The following is a 20,791-nucleotide window of genomic DNA, read 5'->3' on the forward strand; positions in this document are numbered from 1 at the left end:
GGGGGTAGATCGGCGGCGAAGGGGTCGACAACAGAGGGTGCGGGTTGGTGCGGATTCGCGCGCGGCTTCGTGCGGGATCGACTACTGAGGCAGGGCGGAGGATACCGTGAGTTATCGCAGCAACTATCTGCTCAACTGGGCGGATTTATTTCTATAGGTACAATCTGCTGCGCAAAATAAAGTATTTTGAAAATAAGAAGAAGGAGGAGACGATAGAACACCGAGATATCATTCGCCATTTGTTCCACAACGGACGTGCGTCTAACTGAGCACGTCTAGCCTCTTCGGATATTTCCACGTGCGCGTCGAATATTCATACGATTCTCGTTCAGACACGATACGTCTTCGTTCGATAAGGTCATTGGTTCTTGCGAATTTCATGTTCAATTAACGTGTATCTCGGTGATATTCACCGCGCACGAATACGATCGACCGTGAACGGACGTTAAAAAATTAACTTTTATTCGTTAAAGGGTTGTAACCGCTGAGTAAAGAGTAGAAAAGTCTTGATAGAATCGAACAGAGCGCAATTTAATTAGCGTTCCAATCAAGACGATCGAATTGTATCGGAAATTTAGGCACGCGCGTTAGAATTCACAGTTGAATGTGAAAAGCTTCGCGACAGCGTGAAATGTGTTGAAATTAAACACACGTACGTAATGGGTGTGGGCACGCGGGAAATAAATTGCGCGGATAATTCAAACAATCGGACGATTAATACTGACCGTGCCGCTTCGTAAAAGAACGTATTACGGTCGAAATTATTTCAGCACCGGAATGTATTCAAAATATTATTACGGTACAGCGACTTCTATTTAATAATTATTCATCTGTGCTTCTGCAAGCAAAATCGGGCACTCAATTACGCGAATGAATAAAATTTTAGTACGCGATAGACATACAGTTATAGAGCGTCGTGACAAAGTTCCCTCTAATACGAACTCTTTAACGCGATAAAATATCCGCAAACGTGATTTGAACAACGTAAATTTATTCGTCGAAAGATCTAAACTATTCGTTGAAAAAAAAAAAGGTATCGATATCGGATTATTTTCTGGTTAAAATAACGTTTTACAAATCGCGCAAATGACTCAAATATCGTACATAAAATCTCCCTTTGAATTGCTTTTCGTGAAATTTCAGCGACACTCGATAAAGCAACTTGAAACAGTTTCGTTTATGTAGATTCGTCCGCACCGAACCAAGCCGCGCCGCAATTTAGTAATTCTATCTGCTTGATTATTTCAAGGAAAATGTTTATTCGTGCAATTGCCCCGGCGGAATTTGCGATCGAAGAGCACAATTATTATGTGAGAGAGGCGCGATATTTGGAAGACACAGGAGAGAGGCTTGTAGATTCGATTTGCATCAAATCGCAGTAAGTTTCACCGCGAACACGAGAAGTCACTGTGTGCCGTCTCTAAATTGCATTACCACCCGCCACTATTCCAGATATTTTCCCTTCCAAGCGTTCACAACCGACGACATACTTATTAATTTAAAATTCAAAGTATGTAATTTGCCGACGCTAATACTTCGATAGATTCTCGAACGAAAATATCGCGCGGTTTATAAAGTACTGTACCGTATAAAAGTCTTAGATTTTGGATCGTTTATGTATCGAGCGAAAATATTTCCTTTATGATATTCTTATGGATACTTGATATCGCTTAAAATTTGTCGTTATTTCTTCCGGAGAAACATTTAAAGCGAAAATTAATCATCTCGAAACATTCGTTCGATTATTTATTCGAATTAATATTTCAAGTAATATTTCTCTCAACGTCGCTGTTGAATAATGATGTAATAAATTCGGTTTTCAATATTTCAGAAAAAAATTGACGCCCATTTTTTACTGTCTTCTCTGCTAGTTTATTCAGAATGGTGGCGTGCGTGTTTTATCAAATTTGGAGCAGAGCTCTATTTGCTACATCATTTTTAAAAAGTTTGTAAACCAAGAAATAGCACGAAGGTTGTATCTAAATATTCCACGTAACAGTAGCTAGAAATATTTTCTAGAAACATGTTTACTTTTCATGATAAAAATAGCGACGTAGACCGTCAAGATTTTTGCACATTACTGTACGCGAATAAAAATAAAAGTATCGACAAACATTTTCTCCACTCGACTAGTTTTTCCAAATCTTCGTCGTAGGTACCGTCCTATTTGGTATGTTGTGCGAGGTAATCGTGCGCATGTTCTACTCGTAGACACGTAGCGGCCGCACGTTTCTCGGCAGCTTCATTTCAACGGCGAAGGAAACAAATGCCGCGGGACGTGTCAAAATTTTAACCAAGCTGCATAAAAGTATAATCTCAAGGGAAGAAGTTGCACGACAAGCGCAATTACCGTGAAAAGAATGAACCGCGTTCGCCGGAGAAGCGTCGCTTCGGAATGTAATTCAGACTTTAGAACGTAACGCGAACGATCGTGCGAGAAAAAAATCATGTCGATGAAAGAACGACGAAAGAAAAGAGTACGATAGGACGCCTGGCGGGATAGGAATATATAGAGAAGCACGTGATACGACGACGACACAGACGTTCGACCCTTCGGATGAAATTCGACGAGTATATCGGTACTCGAACTCCGAGACAGATTTATTCGGCGGTCATGGAGATACCATGACCGACCAATCGCGATGCCATTGCTTGGCCACAGATACAAATCGTGATTCTTCCTTCCTGTGGTTGCCGAATCCGAGTTACGTACGAAGGAGAAAATACCAAGTTCTCGGGGTTAAAATAGCATCAACGAGAGAGAAACGAGAAACGAGACGCGCTCTCGGGATCTCTCGAACGTAGATAAAGCGCCGAGGGAAACGGCCACTCCAGATAACGGGAATCTCCCATGTATTCGTATATTCACGGGCCAAGTGAAACAATTTTTGGAACGGAAGAATTAATTACTTCGAATTAGAGCCGCCGCAACGCGGAGGCTTGAACGCGTTTGTATGCATAAATATACGTGTCTCGCGATGATTAATCGTGCGAGTTTAACGCCATGGAATTCGTCATCTCGATATTAGCCGGAATAATTTTGATATAAATTTCGTCCCGGTGCACGGTTATAAAAAACGAGGCAGTAGAAATAGGAAAAGTTTGAAGAAAATGGTTGAAACGAAAGAGACGCTGCGCTGTATTTTTTGCAATTTCTAATTTTAATTCGTAAAAGTAAATACCCGTTCGAGGGAAACGAATCTAAACCAAGACATTGTTCTTTTATTTCGCTTCTTCTCTATCCTCTTGTTTTCCCGGGCGAAACTCCTATCCGCGGCAAGTCGAAACTTTCTCGTTGGCCTTAGAATAATGGAAACGCGAAAGAACTTCGAAGAATACAAAATACGGACGGACGAGCAAGTCTAACGGATATCATCGGTCCTTGATTTCTACGAGTTTTTATCCATCGGAAGAATTTCTTCTGGCTTCCTTACCGATTTCGGTGGACGACGAAATTACGTCGGCCATTGTCTTCCGTGTTCCATCGAAAGTCACGATAATTGCGAACTGAAAAAACTTGGATGCCTTCGAGGAACACGTTTTCCTTTTCTTTGCTCTCGTTGTCCTATAAACGCCGTCGCGATCGACGAACAAATGACAAATGACCAATTTAATTTCGCGAGAGCAGACTCGCTGCCGGCTACGACGTTACCTAGCCCCGTCAGAGAAAAAACAAGTAGAGTCTCCTTCTTCGGAAAGAAACAGAACGTCGTCGTCGTCGTCGTCCAGCGATGTTCGCGACAAACTAATTTCTTAAGGCGATGCACTCGGACGATTAACTCTAGATATAGATAGATAGAAGCGGCGAAAGACAGAAGTGGAGCGTACAAAGAAAGTTAGCGAAGACGATCCATCAATGACCTCATGACGCTTCAAAATTACGAAGCACCGTCGTTGCACGAAACAACGTTGAGCGACGTTCGTCCCCTACGACCCGACGCTGTGGATCAGTCGGTAATTGATCGGACGCCGAAGGAGTAAACACTCGGTCGTTGATTGATGAACTAATCAACCCTAAGCTAAACTATCGTAGATTCTCCGTCCCGTCTCGCAATCCCCTCCCTCTCTCTCACCCTGCCGCTTGTACAAATCAAATTTTCCTGCCGCTTATTCCGAACAAACAGAATTTCAAAAGTCACCGGAGTGTTACGTAACTACTTCGACAATTCTATGTACTTACGTTTAACTTTCGTTCTTCTATTTGCCACGCTATTTGATTAACGCGAACTCGCGTTATAGAAAGTCGAATATATCGATTGCTTGACGGATACAAACTTTCATGGCTGAAGGATATGTGTTTTCATGGGAAAGTAACGACGACAACCGAGCAAAACGTTTAGATGGAGATCTAATATCCGCGCCCGCTTGTACAGCAAACGATTTTATTCGATAGGAAGATAAAGAACGGGAAGGTCGTAATTCCGGAATTATTCCGTTGGACTTTTCATCGGATTTTTGTATTCCGTGGTGTTGGAGCACAGAACGAAAGTATCAGGGGAAATTTCAATTAATTTCTGAGAAGACGGAAACGAGTCCAATTAAGTACCACTAGCGGAAGGAAAGACACGAGACAGAATTCTTGCACGTTATTACCATGGCCTAGAAGTCTGCCGGTCCTTATTACCGTGCCTCGTAATTCTTTCACGAATGCGATGCTGGAAATGCTTTAATAACACTCGAATCGAATCTTCCGTAAGGTAACGCGCGTTGACTTTTCCAGAGAGAGAATAAGAGAGGCAACCACCGTAGCGCTGGTAAAACGTAGCTAGTCTTTTAAAAAATTCATCGTCGCGTCTTTGCGATGCGATAACCGAACGAACAGCCTTCGTTGCATTCAGATATATATCGTGCACATATAGTAGAAAATTAACGAGATCGTCGCGTTTCGCGAACGAAGGATCGCATCCTGTTCGAATCGCGTAAAAATAATCTTACGGTTCAGGTATCGTTAACAAATTGGATAAACGATTCGACGATCGTTGTTCGTGTAAAAACGTTGAACAATAATTTCTTTGCGAGTGCATTTTAATTTTCATTGGTAGAAAAGGTCGAATCAACTGCATTATCCGAAGTAACGTGAAAATAAATTAATATCGAAAGCCCGGATAATATCAAATTGATATTAAAGTAACGTTACTGTTTAATCAATATCGGTGATATCGAATTCACAATATCCACTATATGCGCGCGTTGCTCGGCTAATTATGCGTTTTACGATGTAATACGAGAGACTAAACACGATGATTGCGCGAAAGAATGGATAGAGCTTGTGGCCCGTACTAGTTCATGGGGCACGTCCTGTGCGATCGGCAAACGGAGGGGCCAACCTACAGAAAATGTCTTATTATTTTTCGATAAGTCCGTTATCGGGACGGTTTTATTGCTTTTTCTTTAACCCCGAGTTACATCCGGGCGTTGAGACCGTATTACGGGGGAAATAGGAGAGCAAGAGAAAAAGAAGAAACGAAAAGCTGGGAAAATCCGTAATTACGACAAATCACTTGGTCGACGAGAGAATTCTCTATTTCCGTGGGACAATATTGCCCGCCATTGCGTCCGCAAAACGAAAACTTTCCACTTGTTTGTTCTGCTCTCCTGCAAATTACTGGGACAATTTCTAAAACCAGCGAAACAAAAATGGCGAAGAAGTACGCGCATAGACGAAAACTATAAGCTATTTCGCCGCAGGCTTTACAAACGTTTCTAATTAATATTTTCACGGATAAAAACGTATCCTCGTTTGCGACTTCTGCCCAAGTTACGTACGCAAGTACTTACACGGTACACGGCGTGTACAGGTCTATGAACGCGCAACGAATTAATTTCAAACTTTTGCTTAAACGAATAAACATATATACCTGCGAGACGAAACTCGAATCGTGCATTGTGCGCTCACTTCGACACGCAAAAGTGTTTTAAAATGGTAAATCAATTAAAACGGAAAACTATTTTGCTTCGGCTTGCGCCGCAACTCGATTTCCACCAACGGTTAACGAAACAATTGTAATCCGTCGGTGGATGCGGAATAGCGAATTCTCGGATGTGAAACGAAGGAAAATGTAGTTCGAAGAAAATGTGCAAATAGGAAAAATTCGAAATTCTTGACGCGCGATAAACAACGACGCGTTCAAACAAAAATATTCAAACACGTTGGCAAGTTTCATTACTTGCCCCAACATTAATTCGGAAGCATACATTAAAATTGCATTAGCAGCAGAAATGGCGCTACAGAGTTCCCATAACTCATACAGCACGCGCATAACAAGAACATGCAAAACGACTCGATTCTCGTCTTCGTCCGTCCGCACGCTGTTGTTCGCGCGGCACAACTTCTTCCTCTCGTCGGCCGCTACACGGCGCGCCGCTCTGATTAATTTCTTGATTCGAACCGCTATCTTAGAGACCGATTTCAGAACGAAACATTACGTTCGTCTCAGCCGCGTCACGCTCTCCATTTATTCATTTATTCGTTTTCTCGTCCTCTCGTCGATGTATTCCAAGCGAAGAAACGAATGAATACGGAAGATTACGGCTATCGTTTGGCGATTATGAAAATGACGGCATTAACAGGTTTCCGGTGTGGCGGCAGTTAAAGTCCCTGCCGGTATAACGTGTCGGTAATTTGAATTTACGATGAATCGAGTTATCCATCTTCAAAGATGATATTAATTTTCACGCCGAAGGGATTGCGATTCGATTCATATTAATGACACGCAACGATATACTCGTCCCTCGATTTATCACCGTTACGAAACGTTCGGGGTTTTGGTCTGCGATTACCATCCACTCGAGGCGAAACTCGTAGGTGGATGGATTTACGTGACTAGTAATTCGTACGCGGTCGAAGGGAACGGAAACGGGATACGCACAGGGTGACACTGAAAAGCGTGGCGCGGAACTTGCGGTATAAGGCGGTCGCGTTTAACGCGATACGATCGTCGTATAAACGAACCGTGTAATTGCAAACGTGTCCCCGTGACGTGAAATCGGATGAAACGGAAAGCTCCCACGGACGCGGCAACGGCGTGACGAGCGTCAGTTAAAAACTGCTGCTTACGGGAAGAAATCAGATTAGCGTTAGTAGTTGGATGTCGAGGGGAGAGACAGGCATTTTCTAAATGCAAATTAGTCGGTTTGGCGACATGGTTACGCGGGCGACGCGACGCCAACACAACACCAACTACGACGAGCAACTGCGACGACTACGACCAAGTAGACTACGGTGACGACAAAATGCCGTTACTATGTCAGCGTGCGTCTCTTTGATACCGTACTCGCGGATGACGCGAAACAAACCTCTTCACCGTGAATATCCATTAACTTTTTACCCATGATAACGCAATTATTTCTAACACGATCGAATCTGTCGTTCGAGGTGCTACACTCGCGAGTACGTCTCCGACGAGCGATCCATCCGCGTCTGAAACTTCCCGAATGCTTAAACTTTCATTATTTCCCTATCGGTTCCCTTGCGAGATAGAATCGACAGAACAGTTCCACGATTGCAAGCGGAAAAGGGAAATACGAGAGGTAGATGGAGAGATCTATAAAGTAACACGAAGAAGGAGAGAGAGAAAGAAAGAGAGAGAGAGAGAGAGAGAGAGAAAGTGAATGAACCGTAAGTCTGCAATTACAATTAGGATAAATACCTTTAACTGGCAAACGCTAACCCTATCGTACCGGCTGTCTGTCCCTTTTGTAGACCTTCTCGCGACGAAACGAACGAATCGACCGTTTTCCGCAATCCAATAAATTCCTTTCCCAATGCGACTATCCACTCGCGCGTACGAGTAATTTGGGGTGAAATTGTTCCCTGTTCCCCTTTTCGACGGCGATGCCGAATTTATAGGTAGTTCGTATTCTAATTAAAGAACGCGAGTACCGATCTAAACGTCAGTGAAAGCTTTCCATCTCCGGTAAAACTGTTCCATGTTGGAGAAGCGTTATTTATCGCTTTACCATTAAGTAGTTGATTCAAGATATAAGATAAAGAACGTCACAGTTGTTTCGATATTGTAACATAGATAACGTGTATTAGCTTAGAAAATGAAAAACGTTAAAACGATAGAAAAGCTTGATTCTTCTTCTATTAACGATACGAAACAATAACGAAACATTGGTTCTACGTAAGATCGTAAGAACGTAGGTTCTCATGGCTAATAAGAGTTTTACATCGAACACCTCTCTACATGGAGCTTGAACTTTTTAAAAGTCTCGCAGGGACGCGAGAGGTCTAACAGGTTCGTAAGTAAGGGAATTCGAGAGAATTTCTGCAATTCCGAGACTCTTAAAGGCTCTAGACCATCTCGCAAATCTGGCGATATCAGAGATCGCGTAACTCACTAGGATCTCGCCACTCCCCGCACCCCCAAGATCCCTCGGGACCCTTGAACGTTCAGGACATCTGCGATTCAGAAACCCCTGGGCTCTTCGAACTAGAATCAACCGAGACTCTTCACAGTCTCTGATGTCCAATGTAATAAACCACGCGGAGCATTACCGGTCACGACGAGATGCTTGCACGATTACGCGTTATGTACTTCTGTCTCCGTGCGGAGATAACATCGACGAATCGATGCTCGTACGGTTAGAATCCGTTGCAAAACAAAAATCGTATTAAATGCTCGGCAACGAAATGGCATATGGCGGAAATCTGTCTGTTTTAGAAAGTACTTTGAAGCAACGCAGATGCGACATACGATGGAGAGCAATCGAGGAGACTGTGGATGCAGAGAAGGAAAAAAAAGAGCAGAAGCTGTGTCGCAGCAAATTGTATCGCGACTCGGGTGTTTGGCAACACGTGACGGTGACGCGAGCTTTCCAATTAATCAAAAATAAACGATGTGAACGGCCGACCGTCGAGAATCGGTAGCGGGTACAAATGTTATTTATCGTCAAGTATGTAGCCGCTAAATGTAGCCGAGGGTGTTATTTAAACGATTGTGCAAACGTCATCGTATCGGGTGCATTATGCGTCGCGTTTCACCGGAAATTCGTTACAGTTTCGCAGCTCGATTGTGTCGCGCTATGCGCCGCGACCCGGCGTTTATTTTCCTCTCAAGGAAAATACTCGGCCGCGGAACATCGAGTGAAAGTTATATCGTGGATCGCGCGAGTGCGCGTACACGTTCGTACGCGGTCGCGCACTTTCATACAAAATTGATTCGCCCCTGGTCGTGTTAAAATTCACGATCAGATGGAACAACGAGCTCCACGCAATAACGAGTTAACGCGATAACGAGTACACAGAGTGTCCGGCGAATAACGGCGAGTGGAGCGTCAGATTAAAAACGATCTTCGATCGGCGAATGAATACGCAAATGATCAGGACGAATGAAACGCGTAATTGAACCGTGGAGAAGGCTACGGCTTGATCGATGTCCGGCTGCTTGTTCATCGAGTCTATGCGATTCCCACCTGTTTCGTGTTGACGCATCCTGATGGTGATAGGTCGAGCTCCATGAAGACAGCGCAGCTTTTCTAACCAATTATTTTTAATGTCTCGTTGTACTCTCCCTAGCGCGGCCATTAAACTTAATAGCCCGCACTACCCAAGGCGCGTCGCTTCTTTTTTTTCCTTCGAGGGTCGTAATTAAAGTCAATCGCATTACCGGAAACAGTCCATTAGACGTATTCTCGACCCCGAAAGCCAGTCAATCGGTGCACCGTGACACACCCGATGCGGCTCGAGCGATAGTTTTTAAAAGGCAATCCGCTCGCTCTTCTCCGACGAATCTCGAGCCTCGGGGAACTCAAAGAACGCAAAGATATAGAGAGGTCGAAGACAGGCGCGCGACGAAATGTTTCTTCGGATGTCGTTTTACAGTTCTCCCCTAAGTTATTCGCGACGCGTTCCTGCGCTAAATGCGGCGCGTAAATCAGGTTTTACGTCTACGCGTATTTTTGTCTCTGTCGTACGATAACCTCGCAGCGGGAGACACGGACAAGTCGGACGCGAGTCGTCGTCAAATCGGCTTTAAATATTCGCTAACGGGGGATCGTGTTGCGCGCAATGTGAAACGACCGACACGATGTAACGCTGGATAACGCGAACGTTATTTCGAACGTTATCGCGAATATTAATAGGGACGCGTCTGAAAAAAAAGGAAGAAACAGAAACGAAAAGACAGCGGGAAAATACAAAACTAAAAAGAGAAGGCGGGAGGAAGAGAAAGAAAGGAAAACACGCGCGAGTTTTATTACGCCGGTTTTTAAACCTTCCAATGGAAAACAGAGTGTTTGACTTGGGCGAAACAAATCGAGGCTGAAGCTTTTCAACCGGCTACGCTAAATCGTTTCGACGGAATGGTGCAATGCTGTTACCGATTCGATTTCGTCCGAAACATTCCCGACGAAATATTCTAGCGCGTAGCATTTTACAAATGGACCGGTCGGGGTTGTTCGTGGTGATGACGTCAAAATATACGAATTTCCGTTGGCTAGGATCGGAACAGAGAGGGTGCTGACAAAGACAGAGAAAGAAAGATAGAAAGAGACAAGCGAGAAGGGGAGCTGCTACGTTACTAACCATTTTCTCTTCTATCAATAGCTTATCCATAACGATTCAACGGGTTTGTCCGAGCGTGAATGCAACGATAATGCGATGGTCCGTTTCTGTCCGGTTACGTTCTCCTGCCTGTTCTTCGTCTCCCTCTTTTGTCTCTTCGTCGATTCATGCACGCGCCATCATTACCGTCAGATAATGCCCCCACGTTCGAACGTGGCGCAGGTCGATCGATGCGGTTTCATCGTACATAATACGGGAGGGAATGGCAAAGCCCCAGAGAGGAAAGGATCGAAGGAAACGATCGTCGTCGATCCAATATTTACTCCTATCTTGATGCACCGGAACGTAGCAGCTCCGACACGATATGGATGACAGAGGAACTTGCTTATCACGGTCCGGATGCGCATCGACGTATCCGTTCGACCATTCGCGGACCGTTGCATCTTCATGAAAGATTCAAGATAAAAGACTAGGGACGAACGAACGGTGGCAAGAATTTTCGCACAGTTTAAGGACTCCCCGGAATTTGCACCCATCGAAATCGCGGATCAAAGGATCAAAAGTGGCTATTTTATTAGCGCGCGTACCTCTGCCTGCTCTCGTCGGATCTTATCGAGTATTCTGCGAAAATTACCGCTAAGAGGCGCCTTTGTAAACGTTCCCTGGAAGATTCCACGGTTTCCATGAACGCGTCGGATTACCGTGGATACGATCGTTTATTTCATCAGATATCAACCATTTCTGCCGTAGATTTCAAACACGTAACGTTTGGGATGGATCCGCGTACGTAACGTTGTTAGTCGGGATGATTCCACGCAATCGATCTTTATCTTGTACTTTCGCCTAAATCTATCTCGTACCGCCGCTATCTTTATCCCGTATTTTTACAAAGTAACGTTAATTCCGATGAAATCTTTGCGGTTTACGTGAAACGTCGCGATCTAGAGACCCGTACGTTGAAGCGAGGCTAATCGTTTAATTTCGCTGTAACGCGTACAAAGGGCTAAATATCTTTCTCTATATTACTAGTTAGTTGTTTAGTACTGGAGTTACCGTGGGATTTGCACGTCCCCGGGCCTTCGTCGAAGCCTCGAAATGCCGGGCGTGTTCGTCAACAAAAAGACGAAGATAAAACGATCGTTACATCAATCACTGCATCTCGAATCGAACCGTGCTCGAGGTTTGTGAGTGTCAGCAGAAATGACGAGCCGAACACGAAACCTAGTCCCCACTAACTAGGACGACAGAAGCGTATTCCATCAATTCCTCGTCGAACGTATAGCACGTTCGTTACGCTGAAATTGTGTCTTAACCGAAGTGAAAAATTCCGATACTCGGCGGACACGATCTATCAGACACGGAAGCATTATTATTCGCCGTGTTCGCGAACAGATCTCGGCAAATTAAACGTCGTTTTGTTGCTAGCGTCTGCCGGGATGCTCCCTCTATAGTTGAGACACGGATACGATCAACTACGTAAACCAATTAAAAAAGGCAGGCTGGAAAAAAGAAAGGCGAAGCCGGTGACAGCGAAGGAACGTCACAGAGAGAACAGGAAATCAAAAGGGAGCATTAAAAGTTGTCGATGCTTTAGCGGCACAGCGGTCGTTGCCAGAAAGGACTCCTTTGGGAGTACATAGGATGAGGATGGGGATGGTGGTAGCGCGAGGGTGGGAAGCCATTTCGCTCATCTGCCGAGTCATAAAGCAGATAGTACAGTTCTATCCTCGAAAATACATAAATCTTTGGTAGGTGTAATGTACGAGAAATGAGTCGTCCCGTAAAATAAATGATCGGATCAGCCGTCGTTTCCAATGAAGACGTTCGCTGTAACTTCACGCTCAAACTAGGGTTTGATACGAAGATGGCGGGAAACGTCATTAATAACGCGATAACAGCTATCCGGTAACAAGCGGAAAAATTAGAAACCGTCACCGCAGAATCCACCTTCTCGTCGACGAATCCTTTAAAACTGGTCTTATCGAACGGATCGTCAACATCGAGAACAGACGCAGCTTCCTCCTCGCATTCGTCCTGATTCGTTGGTAATCGCGTGGAAGGTATAAGCTGCAACATCGAACCTTGATCCTTCTCCTTGATCAGAAGCTCGACGTAAGAACGTTGGATTCCGCGTTCCACGCGAATCAAAGATTTCTGATTCAACGTTTATTCGCTAAACGAATTGATAAATCTTCGGCAATACGCGTTTTATCGACTCGTCTGCCCGGAATACCTATCGTACTTTTTTCTCGAGGTAGATTCCCTCGGCTGTCTAAAGGCACTTTTCCTTGGCATCCACAAGATACACTGCTTTTATCGGTATGGCAAACAGTCTGGGAATGCCACTGTTGCCAACGCTGACGCAAAGATATTTAAAAGGATGGGTGGCGAGAACCCAGCGACAAATTCGACGCGTGACACTCGTGTTTCGAAGTGTGCGCCAGTTCGATTCTTGACCGTTAACGCCTTTACATCCGAATGATTCGGCAGCGTGTACACGAATGCTTGCCCGGGGCAATAGACGCACTTTTAAAGCTCTAACAGTTTTTCATTACGAAATTGCAAAGCGAAATTTAATATCGAATGTATAGAGAGCAGAAGACGTAATTTATCAAAATTATCGCTGCGAATTTCAATGGTAAGCGAGGGATAATATAAGGGTCGAATTCCAACCTTGCCATAGTTATAGCCCGAAATATGCTTTATTCTTGTGAAAGTAAATAAACGAGAGATATATTAATTAGAAGAACTGTCGTTATTCTGTAAAATAAAATGTTTGACGCACCAACATGCGTAATCTAGATGCTAATTAAGCACGTTTGACTTCATCGTGCATCGTGACACAATACGTTTCACGGTACTGCGAGTTTCCATCGTTAACTGAGCTATTGTAATTAATTTCGTGAAAAGCATTCAATGTACTTTATTGCGTCTGCATAATGATTGCGTAGACGAAAATTCTGTATAAGCGTGTGCTACACGCAACAGAGATTGCAGCGTGGAAATGCCCGGGAGAAGAAGCGAAAGATGAATCGAGCGTTCCTACATACTTGCAGCTTGCAGCAGTGACTTGCAGCTTATTGGCTCAAATGGATATTAATTATCTCAACGGGATGACAAGCATTAGCTTTTTTGTTTTCCATTCGCCTGCATCAGTGCGCTACGAGGTCGACAGGATTTAACTTATGGATCTTACAAATGTTACACGCGTCCGGATAATTAAATCGCTCTCTTCCATTAAAGCGACACGAAATCGTCGAGACGAAAACGAAAACAAAGAGAATCGAGTGGAACTGAATCCTTTAGCGCGACTGAACTAACGCGACGAGAACAAAAATTGTACAAGTTACGAATCAGAAATTACCTGCCGATGCTGGTAGATTCTCCTCTAACGAGATTAGTAATAAATCAAACGAAATATAATCTAAAGTTACAAATCGTCCGATTATCGTATTCCACGCAAAATTGTAAGATGAATGAAAAAAAAAGAGGAAAAAGTCTATAAACTACAATCTGTAAGTCGGGAATTTATTAACGTTATTAGCTGATAAATTATCGTGCGAGAAGATCGTGTTAATAAATGCGTAGAAAGATTTGTCAACGTTCGAGAGCGCGCGTTCCTCCTCGTTTGATCCGAACGATCGATTCGTCACATTTCTTCGCGTTAGTCGAATCTCATTAAACCCGAATGCTGGAAGCGCGTGATACATCTCCGAAGTCGGAAGTTCCGTTGACAATCGGCGATACCCGCGCGAAACAGACGATACGATTGATGCAACATAATGCCGTCGCGTGTACGTATAATGCACTCGAAGCGACGGGATTTTCGAAATAAATCTTGAAAACAAATAAAAGCCCGATGCCAGGGCAATGCTCATAATTCCATGGAAGCGCAGTTGTATCGATTGAATGCAGCCCGATGGTTTTGCGAAACGAACGCGCCGACAGTCCAGTTCGCAGGCATGGCAGCACGTAATCTCTAATGCGTAATATCGGTGTTCACGCTGAAACGAGCAAACGCCAATAAAACGAAACAAGCCAGACACGGGAGCAAGGCAAAATGTGCCGGTCGATAATTTCGTAATTCGACGGGGGCTGACAACCGCAGGACCCGATTCGGTCGTTACATTCGCGAAAGAAACAAGGAGAGGAAAAAAAGGTTCACAATTTGATTAATCTGCCGTTGTATCCGTCGCAAGAGCGGTGTAAAATGTTTGCTGGCGCGCGCCATCGAACCAGTCCGAGCTCGGATGGAGCCCCGATAAATTGAGAGGACAAAGCTTCGAGTTTATTAGATCCATAATATTTTACAGGAAATTGTTTCTACGTGAAGCCATTTTTCATCGGGCGACCGATGTGATGTATTATCGGTACACGCGGGCCTCTCGGTACCGTTATCGTTATTGTTTTCCAACGGATTCATTTTTCCCTACTCGAATGCTCGCTCGAAAAACTGTTTTACCTCTCGTTACTTCCGTTTCGTTCTTGAATTTCCACGGATAAAAGGAACGATTTTCTCCGAGCGGACAGAGACAGAGAGAGAGAGAGAGAGAGAGAGAGAAGGACTACAGAACGAAGTCGCCAGGTAAAGCATCATCAATCTCATGGAAAGTCAATGGATCGAGGGAAAAAGAAAAAAGAAGTACGGGATCGCAGGTGCGTTCAGGTAACGACACCGAGAAAAGGGGCTTGAGAACTTTTATTGAAGCATCTGTTGTAGCAAACGGTGATAGCCGAAACTGACCCAAAAAGTTAGACGAACGTGGACTCGAGTGCCCTTCAGAAACCCATTCAACATCCTGAGAATATGCGCGGAAGAACGCCAGCAGAAAGAAGAACGAAGAGGAAGGAAGAAAGAGAACAAACAAGATTCGCCGGCAAATAAGAATAGTTATTACGCTCGTGGAGGAGGATAGAGGAAATTCTAGAGGGGAAGTTGGGAAACAAGAAAAGAACGAGAAAGAAATGCGTTGCTCAGACAGAATGCAAAGGACTGATGTGAAAAGAAACTGTCCACAAACATTTTTCAAGAACGCAGAAGCACACCGTGGTCGGGCGACATTGGAAATAATAATACAGAACACGCTAGAAAATGATGTAAATGTGGCCATTCCGTTTTATGAAAATAACTGTGACATCATTTAACGTGCTCGAACGTGCGCTGCTGCAAATAGGATGAACAAAAGACGAAACGAAGGAGAGAACGGAATCGATGTTTTAAACGATACGAACACGTTCGTAAAACTAGAAACTTGACGCGCGTTGATAATACCGGGAAACGTTCTATTTACAATGAAATTTAATTGTCGGTTGGCTGGTATCTTTCCGAGTATATTTCTACGTGTAAACAGACGATCAGACTCGTAAGACACGCGTATTTCCCTCGTAAAGCTCGAGCTTTAAGAAAGAGGAAAAAGCGTGAGATATAAAAGACAGGTATAAATTGTACGTTGAACTTGTTATTATTGATATTAATTTTTATAACGAATCAACAGACAGGAAACAGGAAAGATATCGTTCCAAACGATGCTCTTCTATTCTATAAATTAGAAATATTGTAGGGAATAACTACATCGATATGGAAATTATAGCGAACTCGCGATAAAAGCTACAAAGGCGACTCGGTATCATGGGAATAATTATAATACTATTCGTCTGCGTTTACTCCGACTGTCCGCTACGTCGACGAAATGAACAAGGACAAGTGCGCTGAGGGAACATTAGTCGTCTACACGGTGGAACCGGACGAAAAAAACTAAAGCGAAGACGAAAAAAAGGATAGAGAGAGAATTCTCCTTGACAAAAAAAAAGGAGGAAAAACGAAGAGGGGGAAGGAAAGAGAAAAGGAAAACAAGAGAATATCAGCCATCTCACACCCACCGTGACAACGTCCGCATCCCATTCTGGCTTCAACGTCCTTTGAGCCAAACCACCGCACCCCGTTCACGCCCTCTTTGCTCTTACTCACTCTCTCTCTCTCTCTCTTTCTCCCTCTCTCTCTCTCCCTCTCACTCTCTTCTACCCTTGTCGGTCCACCAGCCTCGTGCAGGCTGGATACGACAAGCCAGCACAAGAGAAGGGGGTTATATTCCGTTGTATCGTTGCTGCCTTTTCACGATGCGTCGCGTATATCCCAGCTAAACAGGCCATTTCATCACGTTTCGTTTCGTTGTGTCTCGTTGCGTCCTCTCCTTCTCCCACCATCTTATTCTTCCGCGTTCGTTTCCACCCTTATCCTTCCACCTTGCCGCGATATCTTTTACTATTTTCCTAGAAGCCTATATTTTCTACGATCAAGTAGTATCATAAACAGAGCGCGCGCGTTTTTATTGTCGCTTTAAAAGTCGTTTCGGAACGATCGGGATCAACGAGGGAAAAAGTTCCACTGATATTCTAGACGCGATTAAACGTGTTTTGCTGGAATATCGAATAAAAAGAAAAAATAAAAGGAAATTGGAAGTTTCATTTTTGTGTATCGTTAAACGTGGACGATCGTCGCGTGTTTACGCTTGGCCGCGAAGTCGAGATATTATGCGAAACAATCGATGTTCCGATTGAAAAGAGATTCCAAGTTCGGCAAGAGGAAGCTTACATAGAAAATAAAGTTTCTCGAATGCTTGGAGCGTGTCGGTACGATGTTTAGTCTGAAAGCGAAGAAAGCGTTACGCATGGTTTTTATAACAATAAACGGTATTATCATTGAAAATACGCGGCGAGAGAAAGTCGGCTCCATGGTCAACCGATAGTCCTCGCCTTTTGCCGTGCGAGAGCCTGTTATCAAGTTCGTCTTTTCCTTCGATCATTTCATCCACCGCGAACGTATTTTCGCATTACGAAAATATTGACCTACATCAATTTAGAACTCGTAAAACCGTTCCCACGACGCACGTCGAATCGCGTTTGTCGAATCTCGATAAAGTCGCTCGTCGAATCTCATACTACCTTAACTGCTCGTTAAACGAATACGAAATACGAATACGATTTCGCGTCTAGATAAAATTAATCGTATACCACATTATCATTTAAATTACATTAAATTACTCACTGGTTGCGTGGGACGTTTCGCAAAACAAGACGACGTAGAGTAATCCACCCACAAGGAGCGTAGCCAGAAAGAACGATCCCGAGCTGTAGCCCATCACGGCATCACTACTGATTTTCTATCGTTCGCAGTAATCCTCACCGAAGCACCGTGACTCGATCACAAACGACTGGTCCTTTTCCAGTTTAACTCTCGAGGATAGCACTGTCACTTGGCAAACATCCGGCTGTCATCCAGTGGCAAAGGAACCACTCGAGCGACGACCACGTCGTACAATCCAGCATCAGTGCAACTATGCTGTCGCACCAGAATCCCAGAGGTTTTATTCGCGTCACATGGCGTCGTCAACTTTTCACGCGCATCGTAACTCGCGAAGCTCTCGTGCCTCCTGTTTACACCGAAACCGACTCGGACGTTTAACCGATTCGTCACTTCGTCGCACGATCCTCCTGCTTCATCGGTGTCCCGTCGTCGAATTCAAGACCAAACGCAGCCGATCTCCACTCTCCATGGACACCATCGTCGTTCCGCGATCTCTGCAATATTCGATACACCCAACTAGATGAGATAATTTTACACCGATTCACGGTGACTCTGCTTAAGTAATCGCGACTCTCTCTCTCTCTCTTCTTCTTCCTTTTTCCGTCTGTCCTCTCCGAAGAATTCTCCGAAGAATTCTCCGAAGAATTCCTGCCCGAACTCCAAAGAGCCAGCCCCTATCTCTGTACTTCCTCGTCGTCTGTTTGCAATTAAGTACCGAGTATGGATTCAATTCGAACGGATAAAAAGAATCGCTCGGGTTTCTTTGTACGAGAATTCTTTACGACCATCAAAGCAGCCGATGCAATTTCACTGAATGCATAGTGCCCAGCCAATTATCGGAGTTTAGGAGCCCGGGTTGAATCTCCTCAGGCGGAACGTCGACGGAACGGACTTGTTAAACTTTGGCACTAAAGCGCCGTTGTAGGTGATGTAACTTAAATCGAAGAACCGGTGCACGATTCTGGATACGATAGAGCGGCTCGATCATCCGATGCCGAATTTATTCGTGACAGCTAACGCGAACTGTCTGGCGATTCGATTCTGTCGTTTGAACGAACTTTTCGAAAGCGCCGGACATCTCCGCGGAGGTAGAGTTACATCGAACGAACGCGTGAATTTTAAACTTATCGTTGGTCGTTAATAGTCTGAATATCGAACACGATTTCAGCTACTTTTTACCCGTGGAAATAGATAGATGACAATGTTGTCGACGTACGTAGCAGAAAATAATATCGAACCACGGAGGAACTTAATGGGCCGTGCGAGTCACTTAACGTTTACTCTCTCGAGAACGATGATTTACGCGCGATCGAACAAGAGAAACGATATCGTCGCCTTGGTGAAACGAAGTCAACCGGTTCGTCGCGAACGATTCAAACGAATCACGTATTTAGGACACGGCATAAATCAGCCGCGTGCTTCGTGAAAACGTATGACCTTTTAAAATTGATCGTAACCGTGAATCGTTCGTATTTTAGCCGATTCGATGTTGGAGCATATGTCGCGCAAATTCGAAGGGTCGGTTGTTAATTAAAAATTTCCCGGTAACGCGCATTCTCGAACGCGTCGATTCAGCTCGACGAAATTAAAGAGCCAGCTGACAGTGGTGAAATACGAACTGTCACCGCGTTACCTGTCTATTTATACGCCAATTATACAACATGTTGTGCGTTCTCGAATTAATAAATCGACATGGTTTAATTTATCATGGCCGCGCTGGTTCAAAGACCGAGATGATAAACGAGAGAGGAAAAGAGGAACGAATAAAAGACATTGGCGCGGAATGTTACAAGATTTGTGTCGTCGAATGGGAACAATGTACACAGAACGAACTAAGGAAAGTAGTTCGCGAAACACATTTGCGGAAGCCATATATCTTGCTATCGGTTTATTCCCAGCTCTAATCATCGGTCCGCAAGCTGGCAACACAAAATCCCTTGTGCATATGCATCGTGCGTTCGCTTTGTACCGATGGTTTACACCCTCGTGTACCGCGTCTACCACTCGAATTGTTCGATTTCCGTCGAAGAAACAGTCCATTAACTTTCGCTTAGAGAAAAAGACGAGAGAAAAAGGAAACTCACTCGTAAAGATAGTCGTTCGTCGATATCCACGAGTCGTTAACGCGTTTGCATCGCGCTAAGAACTTTTCTTTCGATTATTCCTGGCGAGCCATCGACGTCGATCGAGGAACAAAGGAAATTGTATATAGGAGCATATAGGTGCATCGGAAGCACGTGTCGTGTACGGGTCTTTCGAAAAATGATGTCTCGCGCGGAGCGTTTCGAGGTGAGAAAGCAAACGGAGTGGACGACGAAAACGCGATAAATATAAAATGGAGCAAGGTAGTGAAGACACGTGGCCTTTCGACGGCGTTAGATATTAAATAAACGCGTCCACTCGGTGACAAAGGAAAACGACGATCATCTCCATTAAATGCCAGATGCCTGTCGCGAGTACGTGTACTCGGAACAAAAGCGCAGGCCGCTAAAGGGCCCGGCTTTTGACGGCTTCGAGAGTTCAAATATCATCACGCCCACGCACACACGTGCCCGGCAAAGTCGATCGACGAGCTCTTTCGTTGTCACCGGCAAGAGCGGAATTCCTGAAAACGATGGAGAGAAAAAAAGAGAAAGAGACAGCGAGCGGCAGAGCGAGACAGAGAGGGAACAGAGAAACAGAGAGAGACAGAAAGAGGGCCAGTGCTTTGTTGCTCGAAAAAGACCACCAAGCCAGCGGTTTCAGCTGCACGTTCACTCTTTTACAGCCATCCGCTTTCCAGACACATTCGTGACCCTTTTCGCCCTTCTAAATCCTTTCAGAAACATCGCTGCACTCGATCCTTTTTCGCTGTTCGCGAGGCTGCTACTCAAACCGAGCGTCTCTAAACGCTTCCCTTCTGAATGCTAAAAAAATTTAAACAAAGTCGAACGTTCCAAGCGTCGTGACGTACCGGGACGAGACTTCGTTTTCAAATCCCTTGTGCGAGCACCCCTCGAGGACAGCGACTCGCGAAATTAGAAAGTAGAGGAACACCGTCGTTCGCGCGACGTTTCCTCGATCCTCGGACCGCCGCGCGATCGAGAATTAAATCAGATATATGGAGTTCGCGTGTGCACGAGAGGAAACGAAACGAAACGACGACGACGACGACGATTGGAGCAGATGGAAAAGCTCGACGCGGTACGCGGTACGAACAC

The 20,791-nt window shown here is 44.6% G+C and overlaps 1 protein-coding gene across 1 annotated transcript in view; it reads right to left on the reverse strand.

Moving 5' to 3' along the window:
- The window catches only part of LOC100746381 (B-cell receptor CD22), a 319,222-nt gene extending 298,437 nt beyond the window's left edge, over positions 1 to 20,785 (reverse strand). The window contains exons 1-2 of the mRNA XM_003489821.3: positions 20,545 to 20,785; positions 17,553 to 18,085 (exon numbers count right to left, since the gene is read on the reverse strand). Of these exons, the coding sequence (XP_003489869.1) occupies positions 17,553 to 17,646 (94 nt within the window). The 5' untranslated portion in view covers positions 17,647 to 18,085; positions 20,545 to 20,785. The remainder of the gene's footprint in view (positions 1 to 17,552; positions 18,086 to 20,544) is intronic.
- Positions 20,786 to 20,791: the final 6 nt, after the last annotated feature.

Source organism: Bombus impatiens, unplaced genomic scaffold (genome assembly GCF_000188095.3).
Source record: "Bombus impatiens unplaced genomic scaffold, BIMP_2.2 scf_0377, whole genome shotgun sequence".
NCBI classification, from domain to species: Eukaryota; Metazoa; Arthropoda; class Insecta; order Hymenoptera; family Apidae; genus Bombus; species Bombus impatiens.